At 38.9% G+C, this 22,066-nt stretch overlaps 1 protein-coding gene across 1 annotated transcript; it reads right to left on the reverse strand.

Moving 5' to 3' along the window:
* Nucleotides 1-223: 223 nt before the first annotated feature.
* AVPR1A (arginine vasopressin receptor 1A) lies at nt 224-4,303 on the reverse strand. The gene is made up of 2 exons (XM_030323106.1): nt 3,246-4,303; nt 224-1,054 (listed from the first exon to the last, which is right to left on the reverse strand). Exons 1-2 carry the CDS (start codon nt 4,222-4,224, stop codon nt 768-770), a joined length of 1,266 nt encoding a protein of 421 aa, XP_030178966.1. The 5' UTR covers nt 4,225-4,303; the 3' UTR covers nt 224-767.
* Nucleotides 4,304-22,066: the final 17,763 nt, after the last annotated feature.

The raw sequence follows: 22,066 nt of genomic DNA on the forward strand, positions 1-22,066 counted from the left end.
TCTCCAGGTCTCTGCCTGAAGCTGCATTTTCTTTTCTTTTCTTTTTTAATGTTTATTTTTGAAAGAGAGAGAGAGAGTGTGCAAGTAGGAGAGGGGCAGAGAAAGAGGGAGACACAGAATCTGAGGCAGTCTCCAGGTTCTGAGCTGTCAGCACAGAGCCAGATGTGGGGCTGGAACTCAGGAACTCTGAGATCATGACCTGAGCCGGAAGTCAGATGCTTAACCGACTGAGCCACCCAGGTGCACCTGAGGCTGCATTTTCTGATGCATGAACTGATTTTTGTTGGATGGAAAAAATTTCCCTGAAGGTTCTTCTAATTCCTTTCAAACACTAAGGCCGATGATGAGCTCACTTTGTTTGAAATAATGCCCCTACATCGTATGACTTCTAAACCAAGCAAGCCTCAGTTCTATCCATAATAAAAGGAAAAGAAAAGAAAGGAAACCAACAACAGAATGTAAAGCCAGGGTGGTTATGTTTTTCCTTTAGAACTATAACTTCTATTATATTTCTGAAAATTAGGCCTACAAATCTTAGTGTAGCATATTTTTTCATCATTTTTAAATTTTTTATTTTTTAACGTCCCATATAAAACAATTCATAACTTTTGGTCATAGCAATGAGAAAATGCAACTAGAAACATAGTCTTGCACTCAACAAACTGACGCTTATCTCTTAGAAGTTCATTTGTTCCCATGATTTCTAGCTGGATTCAGCCAGTAGACCCAAAAGACCACTACAAGAGTCAGGCTGCGTGAATGTGGGCTCAGGTTGAAACAGGAATGAATTTGATGGACTTGGACGATTTAGGCGAGTCCTTCCATGTACCCATACTGTTTGTGGGGCTCCGGTTGTTAGTGTAAGAAGTCTGTCTTCTGCTCATACTGTCAGAATCTTCTTTGTTGAACGTTTGATTCATGTTCTGGCAGCATGGGAAGCTGTGGACACAGTCTTGCAGGAGATGGCCGCTAAAAAACATGTATATCCAGGGATTACAGCAACTATTCAAGGAAGCCAGTAATGCAGTGATGGTGATGGCCGGGTTTTCTGATTCTGTACAAAAAACGTAAGGGGAGATTATTTAAATAGTCAAATGAAAGTAACTGAGCACTGGGTAAACTCATTTTTCTACTGACTCTTAGAAGTGGGGAAAAAGTTATGGGTTAATGTAGAAAATGAAGTATATTGTTCATTAATCCGGGAAATGGCTGGTGTCTGGAAATTGCTTGGTTGTGAAATATTTTCATAAGCAAGATGCATTGACGTTCATTCAAATATCTTAAACCACTTGAAAATATCGTAGTAGAATGAGTGGGAAGAATATGAAACAATTTATTTAAAAAAATGTGTATTCTTTTTACTAGCATTAGTATGTGCTAACAGACACAGCAGTTACAGAATGGCTGCAATTTCAATGAAATTTCAAAAGTCTATAGCCACATAAATAAAATTGTATTCATCCTAACAACTAAGGCAAAAGTATGACATTATGGAACATGTTTAGTAGTTCTACACTTTTAAATATTAAACATATTTTGTAATAAGACAACTATACATAAGGGAACAGTAGTAATAGGTCCCTGAAGGATGCATTATTTGGTTGTTTCTGGAGTTGTTTTTTGTGTTTTTGTTGTTGTTAATTTTCTATAGTTTCTTTTGATTTTAAAAGAAAACCATTTTGGTGGTTTGGGCAATTAAATTATATTAAGAACAGCTGAGTTAGGAAATTCCAACAAGTTTTTGAAATATTTTATGCTAATTTGCACTGGTAAACCACATAAATATTATAATCTTTCACAGAACTATGACACTGATAATACACCTTTTTGAAACATAAGAATAATCAGCAAGCACTAACTTTTTCTTCATTATTAAATATAAACTTGGGTCTTCTCACTGTTGTTATGCTGGAATAAATTACAGGTGATTTAATCATACCTTGTGTTAAATGCTACCGTTAAAGGTGATCATGATCTATGGTTACAGACTGTATTCAAAAAGAATGAAAATCATCACCATACCTATGCAGAGGTAGAGAAGTTTTTAGAAATTATGTCTGAATTCTGATAAAGCAATAATTAGACTGAGTTTTTTTATTTGATTGGCAATAATTACGAGGCTGCTATAAGATCAAGCAAGACCGGAAATGATAAACCAAAAATATAGCATTTATGTTGTATTATTTATTATCAGTAATATAGCCATGTAGGTATTTTTATTTGTTTGAATTAAATTCACTCTCAAATGTTTTATTTGCACATATAACTTCCAATAGTAAATCACACAGGTTCCCTACCTCAATCTCAAATAGCAAAAGGAGACAGTTCTTCCCAGATACCTATTTCCCAACTATAGCTGATGTTGGTAACATTCCTGTAATATATTTTATTTGAAAAAGTTGGGTTTTTTCTCACTCATAGGAAATAACTTTTTTCAAGACCCAGCCTTAACTGTTTTTGGTGGGGTTCTTTTGAAGTTAGTATTTTTAGTTTGTGGAGGAATTAGAATCAAAGAAACTAGTAGGTGTAGAGAACATTCTCCATAAAACACTGCAAGAGTTGGGGGGGGGGGCTATAGCTGTATGGTTAAGTTAGTGCTGAAAGATGAATTAATTACTTTAACAAATTTAGAGTTTATCAATAATCCTGCTTTAAAATACCAGAAAAAAAGGTGCTACAGTAATTGTCAGAAAAAAAAGTTAAAAGATGATAAGAAATGGAACACTAAATGCTAAATTAGAATTATTGGCTTCTTAAGAATCTTTCTTCAGAAAAAAATATGTGCGTTTATCTTTGCCCTTGGGGCATTTCTACAAAATTTTTGTATTGTGATATTTTTCACAAGCTAGCAAAAAGCAGTGGTTACAGTACAAATACTTCTCTGAATCCGATAGACGCAAAGGCGGGGAGGGGGGCGAAATTAGCGCAGTGGTTAGTGATCTGGCAAAAAGTCATTATCACGTTTTGTAGTTGCCTGGTTGACTGTAGGGCGCAGTTTCTGGATTTGTCTTAGGATCACTTCAAGCTACAAGTGCACATTCCTGGGCCCCATCCACAGCTACTGAATCAAAATGTCTGGGGTGGAGACCCCTGCCGTTTTGGTAATTTCACCCAAAGCTAAGCATGCAGAAGTTTAAGAACTACTGCCCCAGAGGATAGTATGAAAAGCACCCCCTCCCCCGAACCCCGGCCACACGCACAGCCGAATTCCCGCACTTTCCTCCTTTCTCCCGCCCGACACCTACCGATCCAAACAAACTTCTCATCCCAGACAGACCACATCTGAAGGATGAAGAAGGGCGCCCAGCAAACGATGTAAACGGTCACGATCACAAAAGTCATCTTCACCGTGCGAATCTTGGCGCGGGAAATGGTCTTCACGCTGCTGATACACGGCGCGAGCAGGAGCCCCTTATGCAAAGCGCCACTCGCGCCCTCGGCGCCCTTTCCGGGGAGCAAAGCCGTCTTTCCGCGGACGTTGCGCCAGATGTGGTAGCAGATGAAGCCATAGCAGGTACCCAGGATGACCACGGGCGCCACGAAGATGCCACCCGTCATCCAGGTCACATAGGCGCGGGGACCCCAGGGCTGGATGAAGGTGGCCCAGCAGTCCCGGGCCTTGGTGACGTTGTTCACCTCGACCATGGAGAAGACGAAGTACTGCGGCGTGCTAAGCACGAAGCTCAGCACCCAGGCGGCAGCGATCATGAGGCGCGAGCGGCGCGTCGGTTGCTGCAGCGTCTTCAGCGGGTGGCACACCGCAATGTAGCGGTCGGCGGTCATGACCACCAGCATGTAGGGCGACACGAACATGCCGAACACCTGCAGGTGCTTCACCACGCGGCACAGCCCGTCAGGCCCGCGGAAACGGTAGGTGATGTCCCAGCACATCTGCGGCAGCACCTGGAAGAAAGCGACGGCCAGGTCGGCCAGGCTGAGGTGGCGGATGAAGAGGTGCATGCGGGACGTCTTGCGAGGGGTGCGGTGCAGCGCCACCAACACGCTGCTGTTGCCTAGCACGGCTACCGCGAAAGTCACAGCCAGCACGGCGATCTCCAGCTTGGCCAGCTCCTCGTTGCGCACGTCCCCCTGGGGGCTGCCGCCGTCCCCGAGCGCCTCCGCTGCCCGGCTGCCGTTGACACCGCCGGCTAACAGGGGCCACCCCTGGCTGGAGTTGTCCGCGGGCCCCTCGTTGGGGCCTCCGGAGAAACGCATGCTGTCCATGCAGCGCCTCCGGGGCCTCCGCGGAGGCCAGCTGTCTTCCCACCGCCGCTGGCGAGGGCTCCTTGCCCGTCGCGCGCTGTCCTTCCCGCGCTCGCTGGGCTCTGCTCGCTGGGCCCTGCTGTCCCTCTTGCGGGCGTCTGCGGGCACAGCGTCCCACCGCCGGCCGAGCTGCTCTCGTTCCCGTCACCGACCTCTTTCCCCGCTCGGCTCCTTTTCAGCTAGGAAGGCGCTGGGGAGGTGCGCTCCGAGCTTCTGAAAGCGCTGGGCTCCAAACTCAATTATTTATGTGGAGTTTGTTTCCCCAGAAAGCGCTCCCTCTCGTCCCAGTGGTTGGAGACTGCTCCGTGCTTACTCCGTCCGCTCTCTCCTCCCACCACCCCCAGGGGGTTCCTTCTTTCTTTCTTTCTTTTTTCCCCTCCTCTCTACGTCGGTGATTTGTTCTCTTTGCATCACTGCTGCAGGGGTGGGGCTGGGAGACTCGCCGATTCCTCGGCTTAACAGGCTGGATGGGGGCGCTTTCCCGCTCTTTTCTGACAAAAACTTGAAGAACTAGACGTGCTATGCCCCCCCCTTTTTTTTGTTTTTTGGTTTTTTTTTTTTTTGGCTTACCACCATTTCCTCAAGCCCCCTCAATAGCCACCTTAACTCCATATTTGACGTCAACAGAGGCAGTGGATGCGGTACGTTGAAATCCCGAGTCCACCTCCGGGCGCTCACGCTCCTTGCGCCTGAACTAGGAGCGCGACCCCACCTGCTCCAACCGGGGTTTCCACCTCTGCAGCTAGCCAGCCCACTGCCGGGCTCATTTTACTCCCAGGGCAACTTGGCTCCGAGAATTCAGCCTCTCCCCGCCCTGGTCCCTGCCCTCCCCCTCCCCCACCCCCACCCCGCCCCCGGGAGGGTCACTACCGCGTCGCTTAAAAAGCGCCATCTTCGCAGTAACACACCTGCTATTTGTCACCCGGCCCGCGCTCGCTTATTCCATCGCGGCCCCAGGGCGGCCGTGGGCGTATCTACTGCAGGAAAAGGATCGTCTCCTGGTTGGGGTGGGTGCCTAGAGAATTTCTGTGAACTAGAAATCCTGGGGTTTCTTCCGGGAAAAGCCTGATTCCTACAGAGGGGATGGATGGAAATCGGGCCACAGTAGTCCGTGGGGACTTCGTCTGGTTACTGCTGAATCGTGGGGACATCTCTTTGGAAGGACAAAGAGCAGCTGTCTGAAGAGCGCACACCCAGGCAGTGCCGTTCCGGGCATGGGAGCGAAAAGGCGCCAGGTTCCTGCGCTCGGGAGTTAGAAAGATGCATGCTGCGGTCAGGAAAGAGGCGCTGTCTCCGCAGCGAGACCACCTACGTATTAATTAGCAACTGAACAACTCGAGCCAGGCTGCTGGTCCAGAGCAAAGGCAGAAACACCCTCTACTTGAGCTCTGGCTTGAACTTTGGTGAAGAGACGCTTCGAACCACAGCGAGGGGGAGCTGTTTTCAGGCTATTTCGCGAGAGAAAAAACACACACTTTATAAGGTTATGTCCACTTTGTGGATACACGAACATGACTTTTTGGTCGGCAAATACGTGTTTTGCGAACGTGGTATAAATTTGATTGTCGTGGGAAAATATACGTGAAATACAGGCAAAGAAAGCAAAGGATTTTCTGAGGTGCAGTTCTCACTGATAATTCCACGTTGCTTTTTAGCTTCTGCATGCCGAGTCCCAAAGGTTGTCGCATTAAGAGAACCGGACTCCTCTCCGGAGTCCTGCTTCACTGCGTCTCCATAAGCTTCAATTTATACCGCTTAGGAATAGAAGTACCTGCCTTCCAAGCTGTGCTGCCTCCTCTCATTTTCTCCAAGATACCTAGGAGGCAAAACATTTTTTTTTAAAATTCAGAGATGGCCAGAAGTAAAAGGTTTGCAGGCCACCTTTCTGGAAAAATGCTCCAAGCAATAGGTAATAGTCACGGACTCGGAGAGATGACCTTCCTTTAAGTCACAAATTACATTATTGGTGCACCTTATGAGAAATAATGTTGTCAGAGGAGAGGAAATCTGCAGAACAGGATCACTAAAATTTTGTGGGGTGTTCTTAATTCAAAGAGATTGTATGGTGGTCTCTCAGGAAATTATTCAGCTGTGTCACTCCCTTTGATCCGATAAGCAAATCCAATATCCAATTTATAAAAATAACTTACTGGGTTACATCCGGTGGCACAGTTAGAAGATATTCAGTAAACAATAGTACTAGTTATCCATAGGTATTGTGTGTATATATATACACACACACACACACATATATATGGATAATATGGAAGAAATACCAATCTTAATGCATGTATTTTTAAGAACCATTAAAATATAGGCTCACTATTCATGTACCTCCCTGGACCTGCTATGAAAATTTTTCAGTGGCAGTTAATTTTGGTTCTAAAATACGAAAAGCACATAGTCAATATTTTGTGTGGCATCTGGTGCTTTTTCTTAGAGCAATTCGTGTTTGCTCTGTACTTCTTGTATTACTAAGACCATTTTTTTCTCTCTTACTCTCAGTTAATTTCAGTTAATGTATTTTGGGGGTGCAATGACGAAAAGAAAAACTGAAGGTTGTGTGTGCATACCCTGGAGTAATCTTTCTCTTTCATGTGCCTGCCTTCCTCCTCCCAGTTTGTAATATGTGTAAGAAGTATTTTGATTAGGAGAAGCGGCTACCTCCTTCATTTACTAGCTGTGTGACTTAGTTTTAATTTTTGAGGTTTAAAACCTTCATCCATAAAATCTTGGTGATAAAATATAATGCAGATATTGCAAGGATTATATAACTGGTTAAGTTTCTGACATTTCATGAGTATTCAAAACATTTATTCTTCCTTTTTTTCAAATATGTACATATTTTGCCAATAATTTTTCCCTTCCAATTAAAGCAGCCTACCCCCAACTTCCTTCTGTGCAATAGAAGATATTGATAGGAAAGGGGCGCCTGGGTGGCTCATTCAGTTGAGCATCCGACTTGGCTTAGGTCATGATCTCACAGTTCCTGAGTTTGAGCCCAACATCTGTGCTGACAGCTCAGAGCCTGGAGCCTGCTTTCAATTCTGTGTCTCCCTCTCTCTCTGCCCCTTCCCCACTCGTACGCTGTCTCTCCCTGCCTCTCAAAAATGAATAAATGTTAAAAAAAATTTTTTTTTAAAGAAGATATTGATAGGTTTTCTTTGAGAAAAGAGTTCCATGGTCAAATACATTGGGGGAAGTGCTGTGTATACATAAAACCTGTTAAACTTTGTTTTTTAATATCTCCTAAACCTATTTAACCATGGAAAGCCCCCATCCTTTTGTTTTCCCCATGGAACGGTGATGAACATGTCATAGGACAACTGATACAGTTTGAAGAACACTGAATAAATGTACTTGGGGTTCCAAAATGCTTGGTAACCACCACTGGACTTAGTCAAGTCAAGAAGTTGAGGGTTTGGGTCAAGTTTAGCCTACTCTCATAGAGGCCGGGATACCCAATATAAATGGGTTACATTTCATTTATCATATTACCTTATGTGCTGCTTCATAGCCACTATTCATATGTAGTCTTTCCTCTCCTTAAACTGTCAGGTTTTTGTTGTTGTTGTTTTTTGTTTTTTTTTTTTTTTTTTTTTTTTTTTTTTTTTTGTGAGAAACGTGGAAGAAACTGGTATCTGCAGGAGAACCCATTTTACTTCTGTAGCCCACAATGACTCCTTCCACTTCAATTATAAATTAATGACATTATAGCTTTAGGGCCATAGTCTAGTATTCATACTATTACTGCTAGCAAACCAACAAATGTCTGTGGCACGTCACTATGCTAAGTCGTGAGCTAGATACAAAGAAGTATGTAATGGCCACTAACATTTACAAAACACTTTATGCCAGGCACCACCAACAGTGCTTTCTTCATTTCTTCATTTAAGTATTTCTTCATTTAATCCTCTCAATGACCCTATGAGGGATGTACTCTTATTTCACTTTACATTTAAAGAAACTGAGGCACAAAGAGAATAAATAACCAGCTTCAGGTGACATATCTGGTCAATAGTAGAACCAGAATTCAAAAAAAGAAATTGATTCCAGCAGAGTTTACAATCTTAACCATTACACTGTGCTGCCACCTATAAGCCTCATGTTCCTGGATCTTACAGACTCATGTTGCTGGTCATTTAACATGTGATATGTTCTCCTTTAAGACTAGGAGATTCTATAGGGTCCGCACCTACTGGTTTCCTCCTTAGTAAACCAAGTACAAGACAGTAGTAGTAGAAGTAGTCATAGATAATATGAACACTTACCAACACTGATTAAGTGCTTAACTCATGAGCTGAGATTTAAGTCCCTTAGTTAATTTAATCTTTAAAATAATAACAAAGAATACTGAATATAGGAATACACTCACTATTATCTCATTCTACAGATGAGCAAAACAAAGATTAGAGAAGTTAAGCAACTTAGCCAAAGTCACAAAGCTCCATGTGTCTGAGCTGAGTCACAAATTGTCCATTTGAAGTCAAGGTGTTGGTTCTAAACTGTGTGCCCTACTGCCTTTCATACGCATTACAAGCACTGAACACATATTTAAAGAAAGAATTAACAAGCATCGCAATGGAAAAAGGCTTTTGAGTGCTGAAGGAATATAAAATTTAAAAAGTACTTGGTGACTAGATAAGTTAGGGAAGATTTCTTGAGGAACCACCTTGAAGCACCAATATCTCTAATATCTACCTGAAAATGAGAGTCAGCATTTATATCTTAAATAGTTCTAATTTATATCTTAAATGGTTCTAATCAGTTTTCTGTCTCACAAATCTCGGACAGGTTAGTGTATATTTATGTGATTTTAAGAGTTACCCAATGCAATGTCATGATATATTCAAAGTGCTGAAAGGAAAACACTTATGACCAAGAATACTCTCTCTGGCAAGTTATCATTCAGAAATGAAGGAGAGATTAAGAGTTTTATAGCCAAGCCAAAACTAAAATGGTTCATTGCCACTAAACTGGTCCTACAACTAGTTTGAGAGAGACTTCTTTAAGCTGAAAAGACAAAGTAGTAACTAGTAATTTCCGTAGAAGTTATAAAAGATAAAATGTAAAAGTAAAATTCCCACTGGTAAATTTCTGTAGAAGTTATAAAAGGTAAAATATAAAAGGTAAAAACCCCACTGGTAAAAGGAAAACATATAGTAAAGATAGGGGATTAACTACCTATAAATCTAGTATGAATGCTATAAGACAAAAGTACTAAAATTAACAATAGCTACAATAATTAATGAAGAGATACACAAAATAAAAAGATGTGAAATACAGCATCAAAATCTAACACTTTGAGGGGAAGGGAAGTAAAAATGTAGTTTTTAGAATGCATTTAAGTGGGGCGCCTGGGTGGCGCAGTCGGTTAAGCGTCCGACTTCAGCCAGGTCACGATCTCGCGGTCCGGGAGTTCGAGCCCCGCGTCAGGCTCTGGGCTGATGGCTCAGAGCCTGGAGCCTGTTTCCGATTCTGTGTCTCCCTCTCTCTCTGCCCCTCCCCCGTTCATGCTCTGTCTCTCTCTGTCTTAAAAATAAATAAACGTTGGAAAAAAAAATTTAGAATGCATTTAAGCAAGTTATTATCAACTTAAAAACAGAGTGTTACATATATAGGATGTTATATGGGAACTTTAGGCTAACCACAAAGCAAAAACCTATAGCAGATACACAAAAGATAATGAGAAAGGACTCTAAATATAACACTGAAGAAAGTCACCAAATCACAAATGAAGAGAGAAAAAGAGAGAGAAAGGAATAGAGATAGCAGCCAGAAAACAATGAACAAAATGGCAATAAGTACATACCTATCAATAATTACTTTAAATGTAAATGGACTAAATTCCCCAATCAAAGGACATAGAGTGGATGATTGGACTAAAAAAACAAGACCTAGCTATATGTTGCCTGTAAGAAACTCACTTCAGATCTAAGAATATACACAGTCTGAAAGTAAAGGGATGGAAATGGAAACAAAAGGAAAGCTGAAGTAGCTATACTTATATCAGGCAAAATAGACTTCAAATCTGACTGTAATGAAAGACAAAGAAGGACATTACATAATAATAAAGGGGTGAATCCAACAAGAGGAGATAACATTCATAAATATTTATGCACCTGCCATAGGAGCACCCAAGTCTATAAAGAAAATATTAACAGACCTAAGGAGAGAAATTAACGGCAGTACAATAATAGTAGGGGACTTTAATACTCCACTTATATCAATGAATAGATCATCCAGAAAGAAAATTAATAAGGAAACATTGGTCTTAACACATTAAACCAGATGGACTTAATAGATATATACAGGACATCCCACCCCAAAACAACAGAATACATATTCTTCTTCAGTACACATGGAATATTCTCTAGAATAGATCATATGTTAGGCTAAAAAAGTCTAAATAAATTTAAGAAAAAAATACAGAGGGCCCAAATAAAATCAGAAATGAAAAAGAAGTTACAACTGACACCACAGAAATACAAAGGATTATAAGAGAGTACTACAAACAGCTATATGCCAACAAATTGGACAACCTGGAAGAAATGGATAAATTCTTAGAAACATACAATCTTCCAAAACAAATCAGGAAGAAATAGAAAATCTGAATAGACTGATGACTAGTAAGGAGATTGATACAGTAATCAAAAATCTTCCAATAAGCAAAAGTCCAGGACCAGGCAGTTTCACTGGTGAATTCTACCAAACATTCAAAGATTGAATACCTGTCTTCTTAAACACTTCCCAAAAAACTGAAGAAGAGGGAATGCTTCAAAACTCATTTACAAGGCCAGAATTACCTTTACACCAAAAAACAGGCAACGGACACACACACGCACGCGCACACACACACACACACACACACACAAAAGGAGGAGGAAAAGGAAGAAAGCAAGAAAGCAAGCAAGCAAGCAAGAAACTTCTATGCCAATATTCCTGATAAACATAGATGAAAAAGCTCTTAACAAATATATTAGCAAATGAAATTCAAGAACACATAAAAAAAGATCATACACCATGATCAAGTGGGATTTATTTCAGGTATATAAGGATGGTTCAACATCTACAAGCCAATCAATGAGATATACCACTTTAACAAAATGAAGGATAAAAATCATATGATCATCTTAATAGATGCAGAAAAAGCATTTGACAGGGTGCTTGGGTGGCTCAGTTAGTTAAGCAACTGACTCTGGCTCAGGTCATGTCTCATGGTTCATGAGTTCAAGCCCCTCCTCAAACTCTGTGATGACAGCTCAGAGCCTGGAGCCTGCTTTGGATTCTGTCTCTCTCACACTCTCTGCCCCTCCCCCACTTGTGCTCTGTCTCTCTCTGTCTCTGTCTCTCTCAAAAAATGAATAAACATTTAAAAAAATTAAAGAACATTTGACAAAACTCAGCATGCATTTGTAATAAAAACTCTCAATGAAAGTGGGTATAGAGGGAATGTTCTTCCATATAATAAAGGCTGTATATGATAAATTTATACTCAGTGGTGAAAGCTCAGGAACAAGACATGGATGCTCACTCTTGCCACTTTCATTCAACATAATATTGGAAGTTCTACACACAGTAATTAGATGGGAAAAGGAAATAAAAGTTATCCAAATTGGAAAGGAAGAAGTAAAATTGTCACTGTTTGCAGATGACCTGATACTATATAGAAAATCTTGAAGACTCCACTAAAGACCTGTCAGAACCAATGAATTCAATAAAGTTACAAGATACAGAATTAACACAGAAATCTGTTATATATCTATACACTAATAATGAACTATCAGAAAAAAAAATTAAGAAAAGTTTTACTTACAACTGCATCAGAAATAATAAAATACCTAGGAATAGATTTAGCTAAAATGAAAGACCTGTACACTGAAACCTATAAGACACTAATGAAAAAAGTTGAAGAAGACACAAATAAATGGAAAAATATGACATGCTAATGGATTGAAAAAACTAACATTGTTAAAGTGTCCTCACTACTTGAAAGCAATCTACACATTCAGTGCAATCCCTATTAAAATGGCATTTTTCACAGAACCAGAATGAATAATTCTAAAATGTTTATGGAACCACAAACAATTCTGAATAACCAAAGCAATCTTGAAAGGAAAAACAAAGCTTGATGTATCCTGCTCTTTGATTTGAAACTATACTACAAAGCTATAGTCATCAAAACCAGTATGGTACTAGCATAAAAACAGACACATAGATCAATGGAATAGACCAGAAATAAACCTGCATATATATGGTCAATTAATTTATGGCAAAGGAGTCAAGAACATACAATGGGAGAATAGACAATTTCTTCAATAAAAAGTGCTGGGAATACTGGACAGTGACATGCAAAAAATTAAAATCAGACCACTATCTTACACCATACACAAAAAATAACTCAATGGATTAAAGAATTAAATGTAAAACCTGAAACTATAAAACTCCTGGAAGAAAACATAGGCAGTAAGCTTCTTGATATCTGTCCTGTCATTGAATTTCTGGATCTGACTCCAAAACCAAAGGCAACAAAAGCAAAAATAAACAAGTGGGATGATCCAAACTATCAAGTTTTTGCACAGCAAAGGAAATCATCAACGAAATGAAAAGGCAACCTACTGAATGGGAAAAATATTTGCAAAATTGTATATCTGATAAGGGGTTAATATTCAAATTATATAAAGAACTCAACTCAGTAGTAAAAACAAACAATCTGATTTAAAAATGGGCAGAGGATCTAAATAGACATTTTTCCAAAGAATACATACAGATGACGAATAGACACATGAGAAGATCAACATCACTAAATTATCAGGGAAATACGATTCAAAACCACAGTGAGATATCACATCACATTTGTTAGAATGGCTAGTATCCAAAAGATACAAAATAGAGAGTGTTGGAGGGGAAAGGGAACCCTCATACACTGTGGTAGGAATGTGAATTGGTGCAGCCACTATGGAAAACAATATGGAGGTTCCTCAAAATATTAAAGATAGAACTATCATGTGATCCAGCTATGCCACTACTGAGTATTTAACCGAAGAAAATTAAAACTAATTAAAAGACTAATTAGGAAAGAAATATGTACCCGATGTTCACTGTAGCATTATTTACAATATGGAAACAACCTAAATGTTTGCGGATGGATAGATTGACAAAGAAGATGTGGTATAGATATACAATGGAATACTACATATCCATTAAAAAGAATGAGACCTCACTATTTGCAATAACATGGGTGCAACCTGAGGGAATTATGATAAGTGAAATAAGTCAAAGACAAATACCTTATAATTTCATGTATATGTGGAATGTAAAAAGCAAAACAAACAAACAAAACAAAACACAACTCGTAGATACAGAGACCAGATTGTGGTTATCATCACGGAAGGGGGTTGGGGAGGTAGGTGAAATGGCTGAAGGGGGTTAATTGTATGGTGGCAGATGGGTAACTAGATTTAAAAGATCAAATTACTATGTCTTCCACCTGAAACTAAAATAATGTTATATACCAATTTTGTGTCAATAAAAACAATTAGCACTGAGTTGAGAAATCTAGTTTACTGTATAAAATATTTTTAAAAATCAGTTATTAAAGAAAAAATTTCAGAGAAAGACAGATACCAAATGGTTTCACTCTTATGTGGATCCTGAGAAACTTAACAGAAACCCATGGGGGAGGGGAAGGAAAAAAAAAGAGGTTAGAGTGGGAGAGAGACAAAGCACAAGAGACTCTTAAAAACTGAGAACAAACTGAGGGTTGATGGGGGGTGCAAGGGAGAGGAGGGTGGGTGATGGGTATTGAGGAGGGCACCTTTTGGGATGAGCACTGGGTGTTGTATGGAAACCAATTTGACAATAAACTTCATATATTGAAAAAAAGAAAAAAAAAAAATTTACCCAGTTAATGATGTGTTTCTCTCTCTCTCTCTCTCTCTCTCTCTCTCTCACACACACACACACACACACACACACACACACACGCACACACACACATGCCCAGCACATATACACATGGATGTGCACACACACGCACATACACCACTGGATTTTTTTAAATGTTGCATGTCAAACATGGAAAAACATCAGATATTCATTATAATATTATTTACTCTACAGAGTCAAAAATGAGAACAATATAGTCCTATTTAAGGAGTTTTATTTTCTTACACAATTTTTTTTTCAACGTTTATTTATTTTTGGGACAGAGAGAGACAGAGCATGAACGGGGGAGGGGCAGAGAGAGAGGGAGACACAGAATTGGAAACAGGCTCCAGGCTCCGAGCCATCAGCCCAGAGCCTGACGCGGGGCTCGAACTCACGGACCGCGAGATCGTGACCTGAGCTGAAGTCGGACACTTAACCGACTGCGCCACCCAGGCGCCCCAAGGAGTTTTATTTTCTTATGTGATAAAATGGGCTTGCATGTTAGAATGCAGAATTATGGCATTAAGGAGAGGCTACCATGCTAAACAAAATCTTAAGTACTCTACTATTTATTAATGAAAAATTAAAATCTCATCACTTGTTTAGAATAAAAAAAAATTCTTCCTAAGTCAATCAATACAGGATTAGTAGAAAAATCACTCCAAAGGAAAAGATTTCTGAATTCATTGTTATTTATATCATATATTTAGGAAAGTTTGCACTTAAAAATTATATGATTGGGGGTGATTGGGTGGCTCAGTGGGTCAAGCATCTGACTCTTGCTTTCAGCTCAGGTCATAATCCCAGGTTCATGGGATCCAGCCCCACATCGGGCTCCATGCTGAGCATGGAGCCTGCTTAAGATTCTCTCTCTTTCTTTCTCTCTCTCTCTCTGTCCCTTGCCACTGCTCTCTCTCTCTCTCTTAAAAAAATTATGTGACTGATTTAATTTAAATTTTTAAAAATTTAAACTCATTTAAAATGTTGAATTTAAGACTTCTGCTCCTGATGAAGTAATATTTATTTCGATTCTCTGCACATTCAGAGGTCAGCAACTTTGATCTTATGCCTAGAATTTGATAATGATCAAGACACATTCTTTTAGCAAGCTGGCATCATTGAATCTGCCTCTATGTATTCATTAAGTCCTTTTTTCACACAAGAAAAGGTTTGCATTTAAAAAAAATTGTAGTATAGTTAACATACAATGTTATATTAGTTTCAGATATATAGTATAGTGATTCAACAATTCTATACATTATTCAGTGCTCATCATGGTAAGTGTACTCTTAATCTCTTTCACTATTTCACCCACCCCCCCACCCACTTCCCCTATGGTAACCATCAATTTGTTCTCTATCATTAAGAGTCTGTTTTGTTTTGTTTTGTTTTTTAATTTGTTCATTTGTTTTGTTTCTTAAATTTCACATAAGAGTCAAATCATATAGTATGTGTTTTCTCTGACTGACTTATTTCACATAGCATGATACTCTCTAGATTCATCCATGTTGTTGTAACTGGCAAGATTTCATTATTTTTTATTGCTGGATAATATTCCATTGTATATATATCACACCTTTATCTATTCATCTATTGATGGATACTTGGGTTGCTTCTATAACCATAATTTGGCTATTGCAAATAATGCTGCAATAAACATAGGAGTGTATATATCTTTTTGAATTAGCGTTTTTGTATTCTTTGAGTAAATACCCACCAGTGTGATTACTGGATCATATAGTAATTCTATTTTTAATTTTTTCAGGACCCTCCAGATTGTTTTCCACAGTGGTTGCACCAGTTTGTACTCCCACCAATGTATTTTTTATTGAAGTATAGCTGATACACAATGATACATTAGTTTTGGGTGTACAGCATAATGATTTGACAAATCTATAATTTTTGCTATGCTCACCACAAGTGCAGCTACCATCTTTCACCATAAAATACTATTATAGTGCCATTGACTATATTCAATAGGCTGTACCCCAGACTTATTCATTCCATAACTGGAAGCCTATATCTCCTATTCCCCTTCACCCATCGTGCCCATCCTCCCAAACTCCTCTCCTCTGGAAACCATCAGTTTGTTCTGTTTTTACAGCTCTGATTCTGTTTTTTGTTTATTCATTTGTTTTGTTTTTAGATTCTACATATAAGTGAAATCATATGGTGTTTGTCTTTCACAGTCTAACTTATTTCGCTTAGGACAATAACTTCTAGGTCCATCCATGTTGTGGTGAATGGCATGATCTCATCCCTTTTTATGTCTGTGTAACATTCCTGCATTCTTGTGTGTGTATGTGTGTGTATACGTGTGTAACACACCTTCCTTATCCATTTGTCTATTGATGGACTCTTAGGTTGCTTCCATATCTTGGCTATTGTAAAAAATGCTCCAATAAACATAGGGCTGCATGTATCTTTTTGAGTTAGCGTTTTCATTTTCTTTGGATAAATACCCAGTAGTGGAATTACTGGATCGAATGCTTTTTATATTTTTAATTTTTTTTTTTTGGATGAACCTCCATGCTATTTTCTACAGAGGCTGCATCAAGTTACATTCCCATCAACAGTGCACAGACGAGGGTTCCTTTTTTTCCACATTCTTGCCAACACTTGTTTCTGATCTTTTTTATTTTAGTCCTTTGTATGTCTTGTTTTGAAAAATGTCTATTCAGTTCTCTGCCCATTTTTAATCAGATTATTGGTTTTTGGGGGTTTTTTGGTGTTGAGTTGTATAAGATCTTTATATAATTTGAATATTATTAACCCGTTATCAGATATATCATTTGCAAATATCTTCTCCCATTCTGTAGGTTGTCTTTTTGTTTTGTTGATGGTTTCCTTCTCTGTGCAAAATCATTTTTATTTTTTTTAAAAATTTTTTTTTTCAACGTTTATTTATTTTTGGGACAGAGAGAGACAGAGCATGAACGGGGGAGGGGCAGAGAGAGGGAGACACAGAGTCGGAAACAGGCTCCAGGCTCTGAGCCATCAGCCCAGAGCCCGACGCGGGGCTCGAACTCACGGACCGCGAGATCGTGACCTGGCTGAAGTCGGACGCTTAACCGACTGCGCCACCCAGGCGCCCCCCATTTTTAAAATGTAATCCCAATATTTTATTTTGCTTTTCTTTTCCTTGCCTTTGGAGGCTTGTCTAGAAAAATGTTGCTATTACTGATGTCAGAGAAATTACTGCCTGTGTTCTCCTTTAGGATTTTTACAGTTTCACATTTATATCTTTAATACATTTTATGTTCATTTTTGTGTACGGTATAAGAAAGTGGTCAGGTTTTATTCTTTTACATGCAGCTTTCCAGTGTTCCCAGCACCATTTATTTATTGCTTTTTTAAATTTTATTTTTTATTTTTTTAAATTTACATCCAAATTAGTTAGCATATAGTGCAACAATGATTTCAGGAATAGATTCCTTAGTTCCCCTTACCCATTTGGCCCATCCCCCCTCCCACAACCCCTCCAGGAACCCTCAGTTCTCCATATTTATGTGTCTCTTCTGTTTTATCCCCCTCCCTGTTTTTATATTATTTTTGCTTCCCTTACCTTATGTTCATCAGTTTTGTCTCTTAAGGTCCTCATATGAGTGAAGTCATATGATTTTTGTCTTTCTCTAATTTCACTTAGCATAATACCCTCCAGTTACATTCATGTAGTTGCAAATGGCAAGATTTCATTCTTTTTGATTGCCGAGTAATACTCCATTGTATATATATACCACATCTTCTTTATCCATTCATCCAGCGATGAATATTTGGGCTCTTTCCATACTTTGGCTATTGTTGATAGTACTGCTATAAACATGGGGGTTCATGTGTCCCTTTGAAACAGCACACCTGTATTCTGTGGATAAATGCCTAGTAGTGCAATTGCTGGGTCCTAGGGTAGTTCTATTTTTAGTTTTTTGAGGAACCTCCATACTGTTCTCCAGAGTGGCTGCACCAGCTTGCATTCCCACCAACAATGCAAAAGAGATCCTCTTTCTCCACATCCTGGCCAACATCTGTTGTTGCCTGAGTTGTGAATGTTAGCCATTCTGACAGGTATAAGGTGGTATCTCATTGTGGTTTTGATTTGTATTTCCCTGATGATGAGTGATGTTTAGCATTTTTTCATGTGTTGGTTGGCCATGTGGATGTCTTCCTTGGAGAAGTGTCTATTCATGTCTTTTGCCCATTTCGCCACTGGATTATTTGTTTTCTGGGTGTTGAGTTTGGTAAGTTCTTTATAGATTATGAATAGTAACCCTTTATCTGATATGTTGTTTGCAAATATCTTCTCCCATTCTGTCGGTTGCCTTTTTAGTTTTGCTGATTGTTTCCTTCACTGTGCAGAAGCTTTTTATTTAGATGGGCTCCCAGTAGTTCATTTTTGCTTTTGTTTCCTTTGCCTCCAGAGATGTATTGAGTAAGAAGTTGCTGCAGCCAAGATCAAAGAGGTTTTTGCCTGCTTTCTCCTCCAGGATTTTGATGGCTTCCTGTGTTACATTTAGGTCTTTCATCCATTTTGAGTTTATTTTTGTGTATAGTGTAAGAAAGTGGTCCAGGTTCATTCGCCTGCATGTGGCTGTCCAGTTTTCCCAGCACCACTTTCTGAAGAGACTGTCTTCATTCCATTGGATATTCTTTCCTGCTTTGTCAAAGATTAGTTGGCCATACGTTTGTGGGTCCATTTCTGGGTTCTCTATTCTGTTCCATTGATTGGAGTGTCTGTTCTTGTGCCAGTACCATACTGTCTTGATGGTTACAGCTTTGCAGTATAGCTTGAAGTCTGGCATTGTGATGCCTCCTGCTTTGGTTTTCTTTTTCAAGATTGCTTTAGCTATTTGGGGTCTTTTCTGGTTCCATACAAATTTTAGGATTATTTGTTCTAGCTCTGTGAAGAATGCTGCTGTTATTTTGATAGGGATTGCATTGAATATGTAGATTGCTTTGGGGAATATCGACATTTTAACAATATTTGTTCTTCCTATCCAGGAGCATGGAATCTTTTTCCATATTTTGGTGTCTTTTTCAATTTCTTTCATAAGCTTTCTATAGTTTTCAGCATATAAATCTTTCACCTCTTTGGTTAGATTTATTCCTAGGTATTTTATGTTTTTTGGTGCAACTGTAAATGGGATCAATTCCTTGATTTCTCTTTCTGTTGATTCATTGTTGGTGTATAGGACTGCAACAGATTTCTGTGTGTTGATTTTATATCCTGCAACTTTGCTGAATTCATGAATCAATTCTAGCAGTTTTTTGGTGGAATCTTTTGGATTTTCCATACAGAGTATCATGTCATCTGTGAAGAGTGAAAGTTTGACCTCCTCCTGGCTGATTTGTATGCCTTTTATTTCTTTGTGTTGTCTGATTGCAGAGGCTAAGACTTCCAATACTATGTTGAATAACAGTGGTGGGAATGGACATCCCTGTCTTGTTCCTGACCTTAGGGGGAAAGTGCTCAGTTTTTTCCCATTGAGGAATATTAGCGTTGGGTCGTTCATATATGGCTTTTATGATTTCAAGGTATGCTCCTTCTATCCCTACTTTGTTGAGGGTTTTTATCAAGAAAGGATGCTGTATTTTGTTAAATGCTTTCTCTGCATCTATCGAGAGGATCATATGGTTCTTGTCCTTTCTTTTATTGATATGATGAATCACATTAATTGTTTTGTGGATATTGAACCAGCCCTGCATTCCAGGTATAAATCCCACTTGGTCGTGGTGAATAATTTTTTTAATGTATTGTTGGAGCCGGTTGGCTAATATCTTGTTGAGGATTTTTGCATCCATGTTCATCAGGGAAATTGGTCTATAGTTCTTCTTTTTAGTGGGGTGTCTGTCTGGTTTTGGAATCAAGGTAATGCTGGCTTCAAAGAATGAGTTTGGAAGTTTTCCTTCCATTTCTATTGTTTGGAACAGCTTCAAGAGAATAGGTGTTAACTCTTCCTTAAATGTTTGGTAGAATTCCCCTGGAAAGCCATCTGGCCCTGGACTGTTGATTTTGGGGAGATTTTTGATTACTAATTCGATTTCCTTACTGGTTATGGGTCTGTTCAAATTTTCTATTTTTTCCTGTTTTAGTTTTGGTAGTGTATATGTTTCTAGGAATTTGTCCATTTGTTCCAGATTGCATATTCTCTTATTATTGTTTTTATTTCTGCTGTGTTGGTTGTGATCTCTCCTCTTTCATCCTTGATTGTATTTATTTGGGTCCTTTCCTTTTTCTTTTTGATGAAACTGGCTAGTGGTTTATCAATTTTGTTAATTCTTTCAAAGAACCAGCTTCTGGTTTTGCTGATCTGTCCCAGCACCATTTGTTGGAGAGTTTTCTCATTGCCTGTTCTTGCCTTCTTGGTTGAAGATTAATTAGCCATATAATTGTAGGTTTATTTCTGGACTCTCTATTCCATTCCTTTGACCTGTGTGTCTGTTTTTGTGCCAATACCATATTGTTTTTTATGACAACAGCTTTGTAGTGTATCTTGAAATCTGGGATTTGATACCCCTACTTTTGTTCTTTCTCAAGAATACCTTGGCTGTTCAGGGTCTTTTATGATTCCATACAAATTTTAGTATTAATTTTTTCAAGTTCTGTGAAAAATGCTGTTGGCATTTTAATAGGAAGTAAATTGGATCTGTAGATTATTTTCAGATAGCAAATACCAAAGTATTTTGATAGTATGAACCCTTTAACTATACTCATTGTTTCAACACATGAGCATGGACTATCTTTCCATTTGTTTGTATCATTTTCAATTTCTTTCATTGGTATTATATGGTTTTGGGAGTACACCTCCTTGGTTCAGTTTATCCTAGATATTTTATTCCTTTTGGTGCAATTATGAATGCAATTGTTTTTTTAATTTTTTTCCTGGGGGTTGTATTTTTTGAAGGGTGCTGACATCAGGAATTGTGATACTATTTTTATCTTTTTATCTACTATCTTTGTAAAATAAATTAATGTTTTCTATGCTTTTTTTGCTTCTCCTTCTTTTTTTGTTGAGGTTTAATGGTGACTGATTTTGAAAAAAATACATTCTCTTCCTATTCTTCATCAACTCTCCTGCCTCTTTTGTTTGCTACCCCACACACACTTGCCAGGTGCTTCAGGTTTTCGAAAAGTTTCTTTTCCTATCACCATGGAAGGCTGTGAGTAGTGTGGAATTTGCTGCATTTTATTTTCTATTAGGACTTTCATGGTGACAATTACACATTTAGAACAAATTTATCCCTGGATAAAGCAGACATGTTGCCTGAGAAAAGGTCTGATGCATTTGGACTGTAACCTCACTGCGTATGTGAGAACATCTAAGGATTGTTTTCTACAAATTTATTTAAGATAGGATGTAAAATAGAATAGCTTCTATATATTTGGGGCTTATCTCAGTGTTCTCAAATAGACTTTTATCTGGAAATGTTCCCTGATTACATGGTAAGTCAATAGGATAAAACAGTTGCAAAGACATCATCACTGCAGTTTCCTGCTGCCAAATGGATATCTGATGCTCTTTTTTTCGTTCCTACATGGAATACAGTATTAAAAGGAAGAATTCATATGTAGCCAGTGTAAAGAGAAGACTTTTATGCTTCCCAGAACCTCTAATTTTGTATTTGAAAAACCAGTCCATCTTCTCAAGAATGTATTCTCTCAGCGAGGATCTCTCACTGTCATTTTAGAAAGCTGCTTTACACAAGTAAATCCTGTATGGACTTATTTCATCATAATATAATGATAATTGGGTGTACTCAATCACAGAAGACCTGAGCAGAAAAAAAAATGGGAACACATGTTTTTAAAAAAGATTTATTTATTTATTTAAGTAATGTCTGCACCTAACATGGGGCTCGAACCCACAACCCTGAGATC

Source organism: Lynx canadensis, chromosome B4 (assembly GCF_007474595.2).
Source record: "Lynx canadensis isolate LIC74 chromosome B4, mLynCan4.pri.v2, whole genome shotgun sequence".
NCBI lineage: Eukaryota > Metazoa > Chordata > Mammalia > Carnivora > Felidae > Lynx > Lynx canadensis.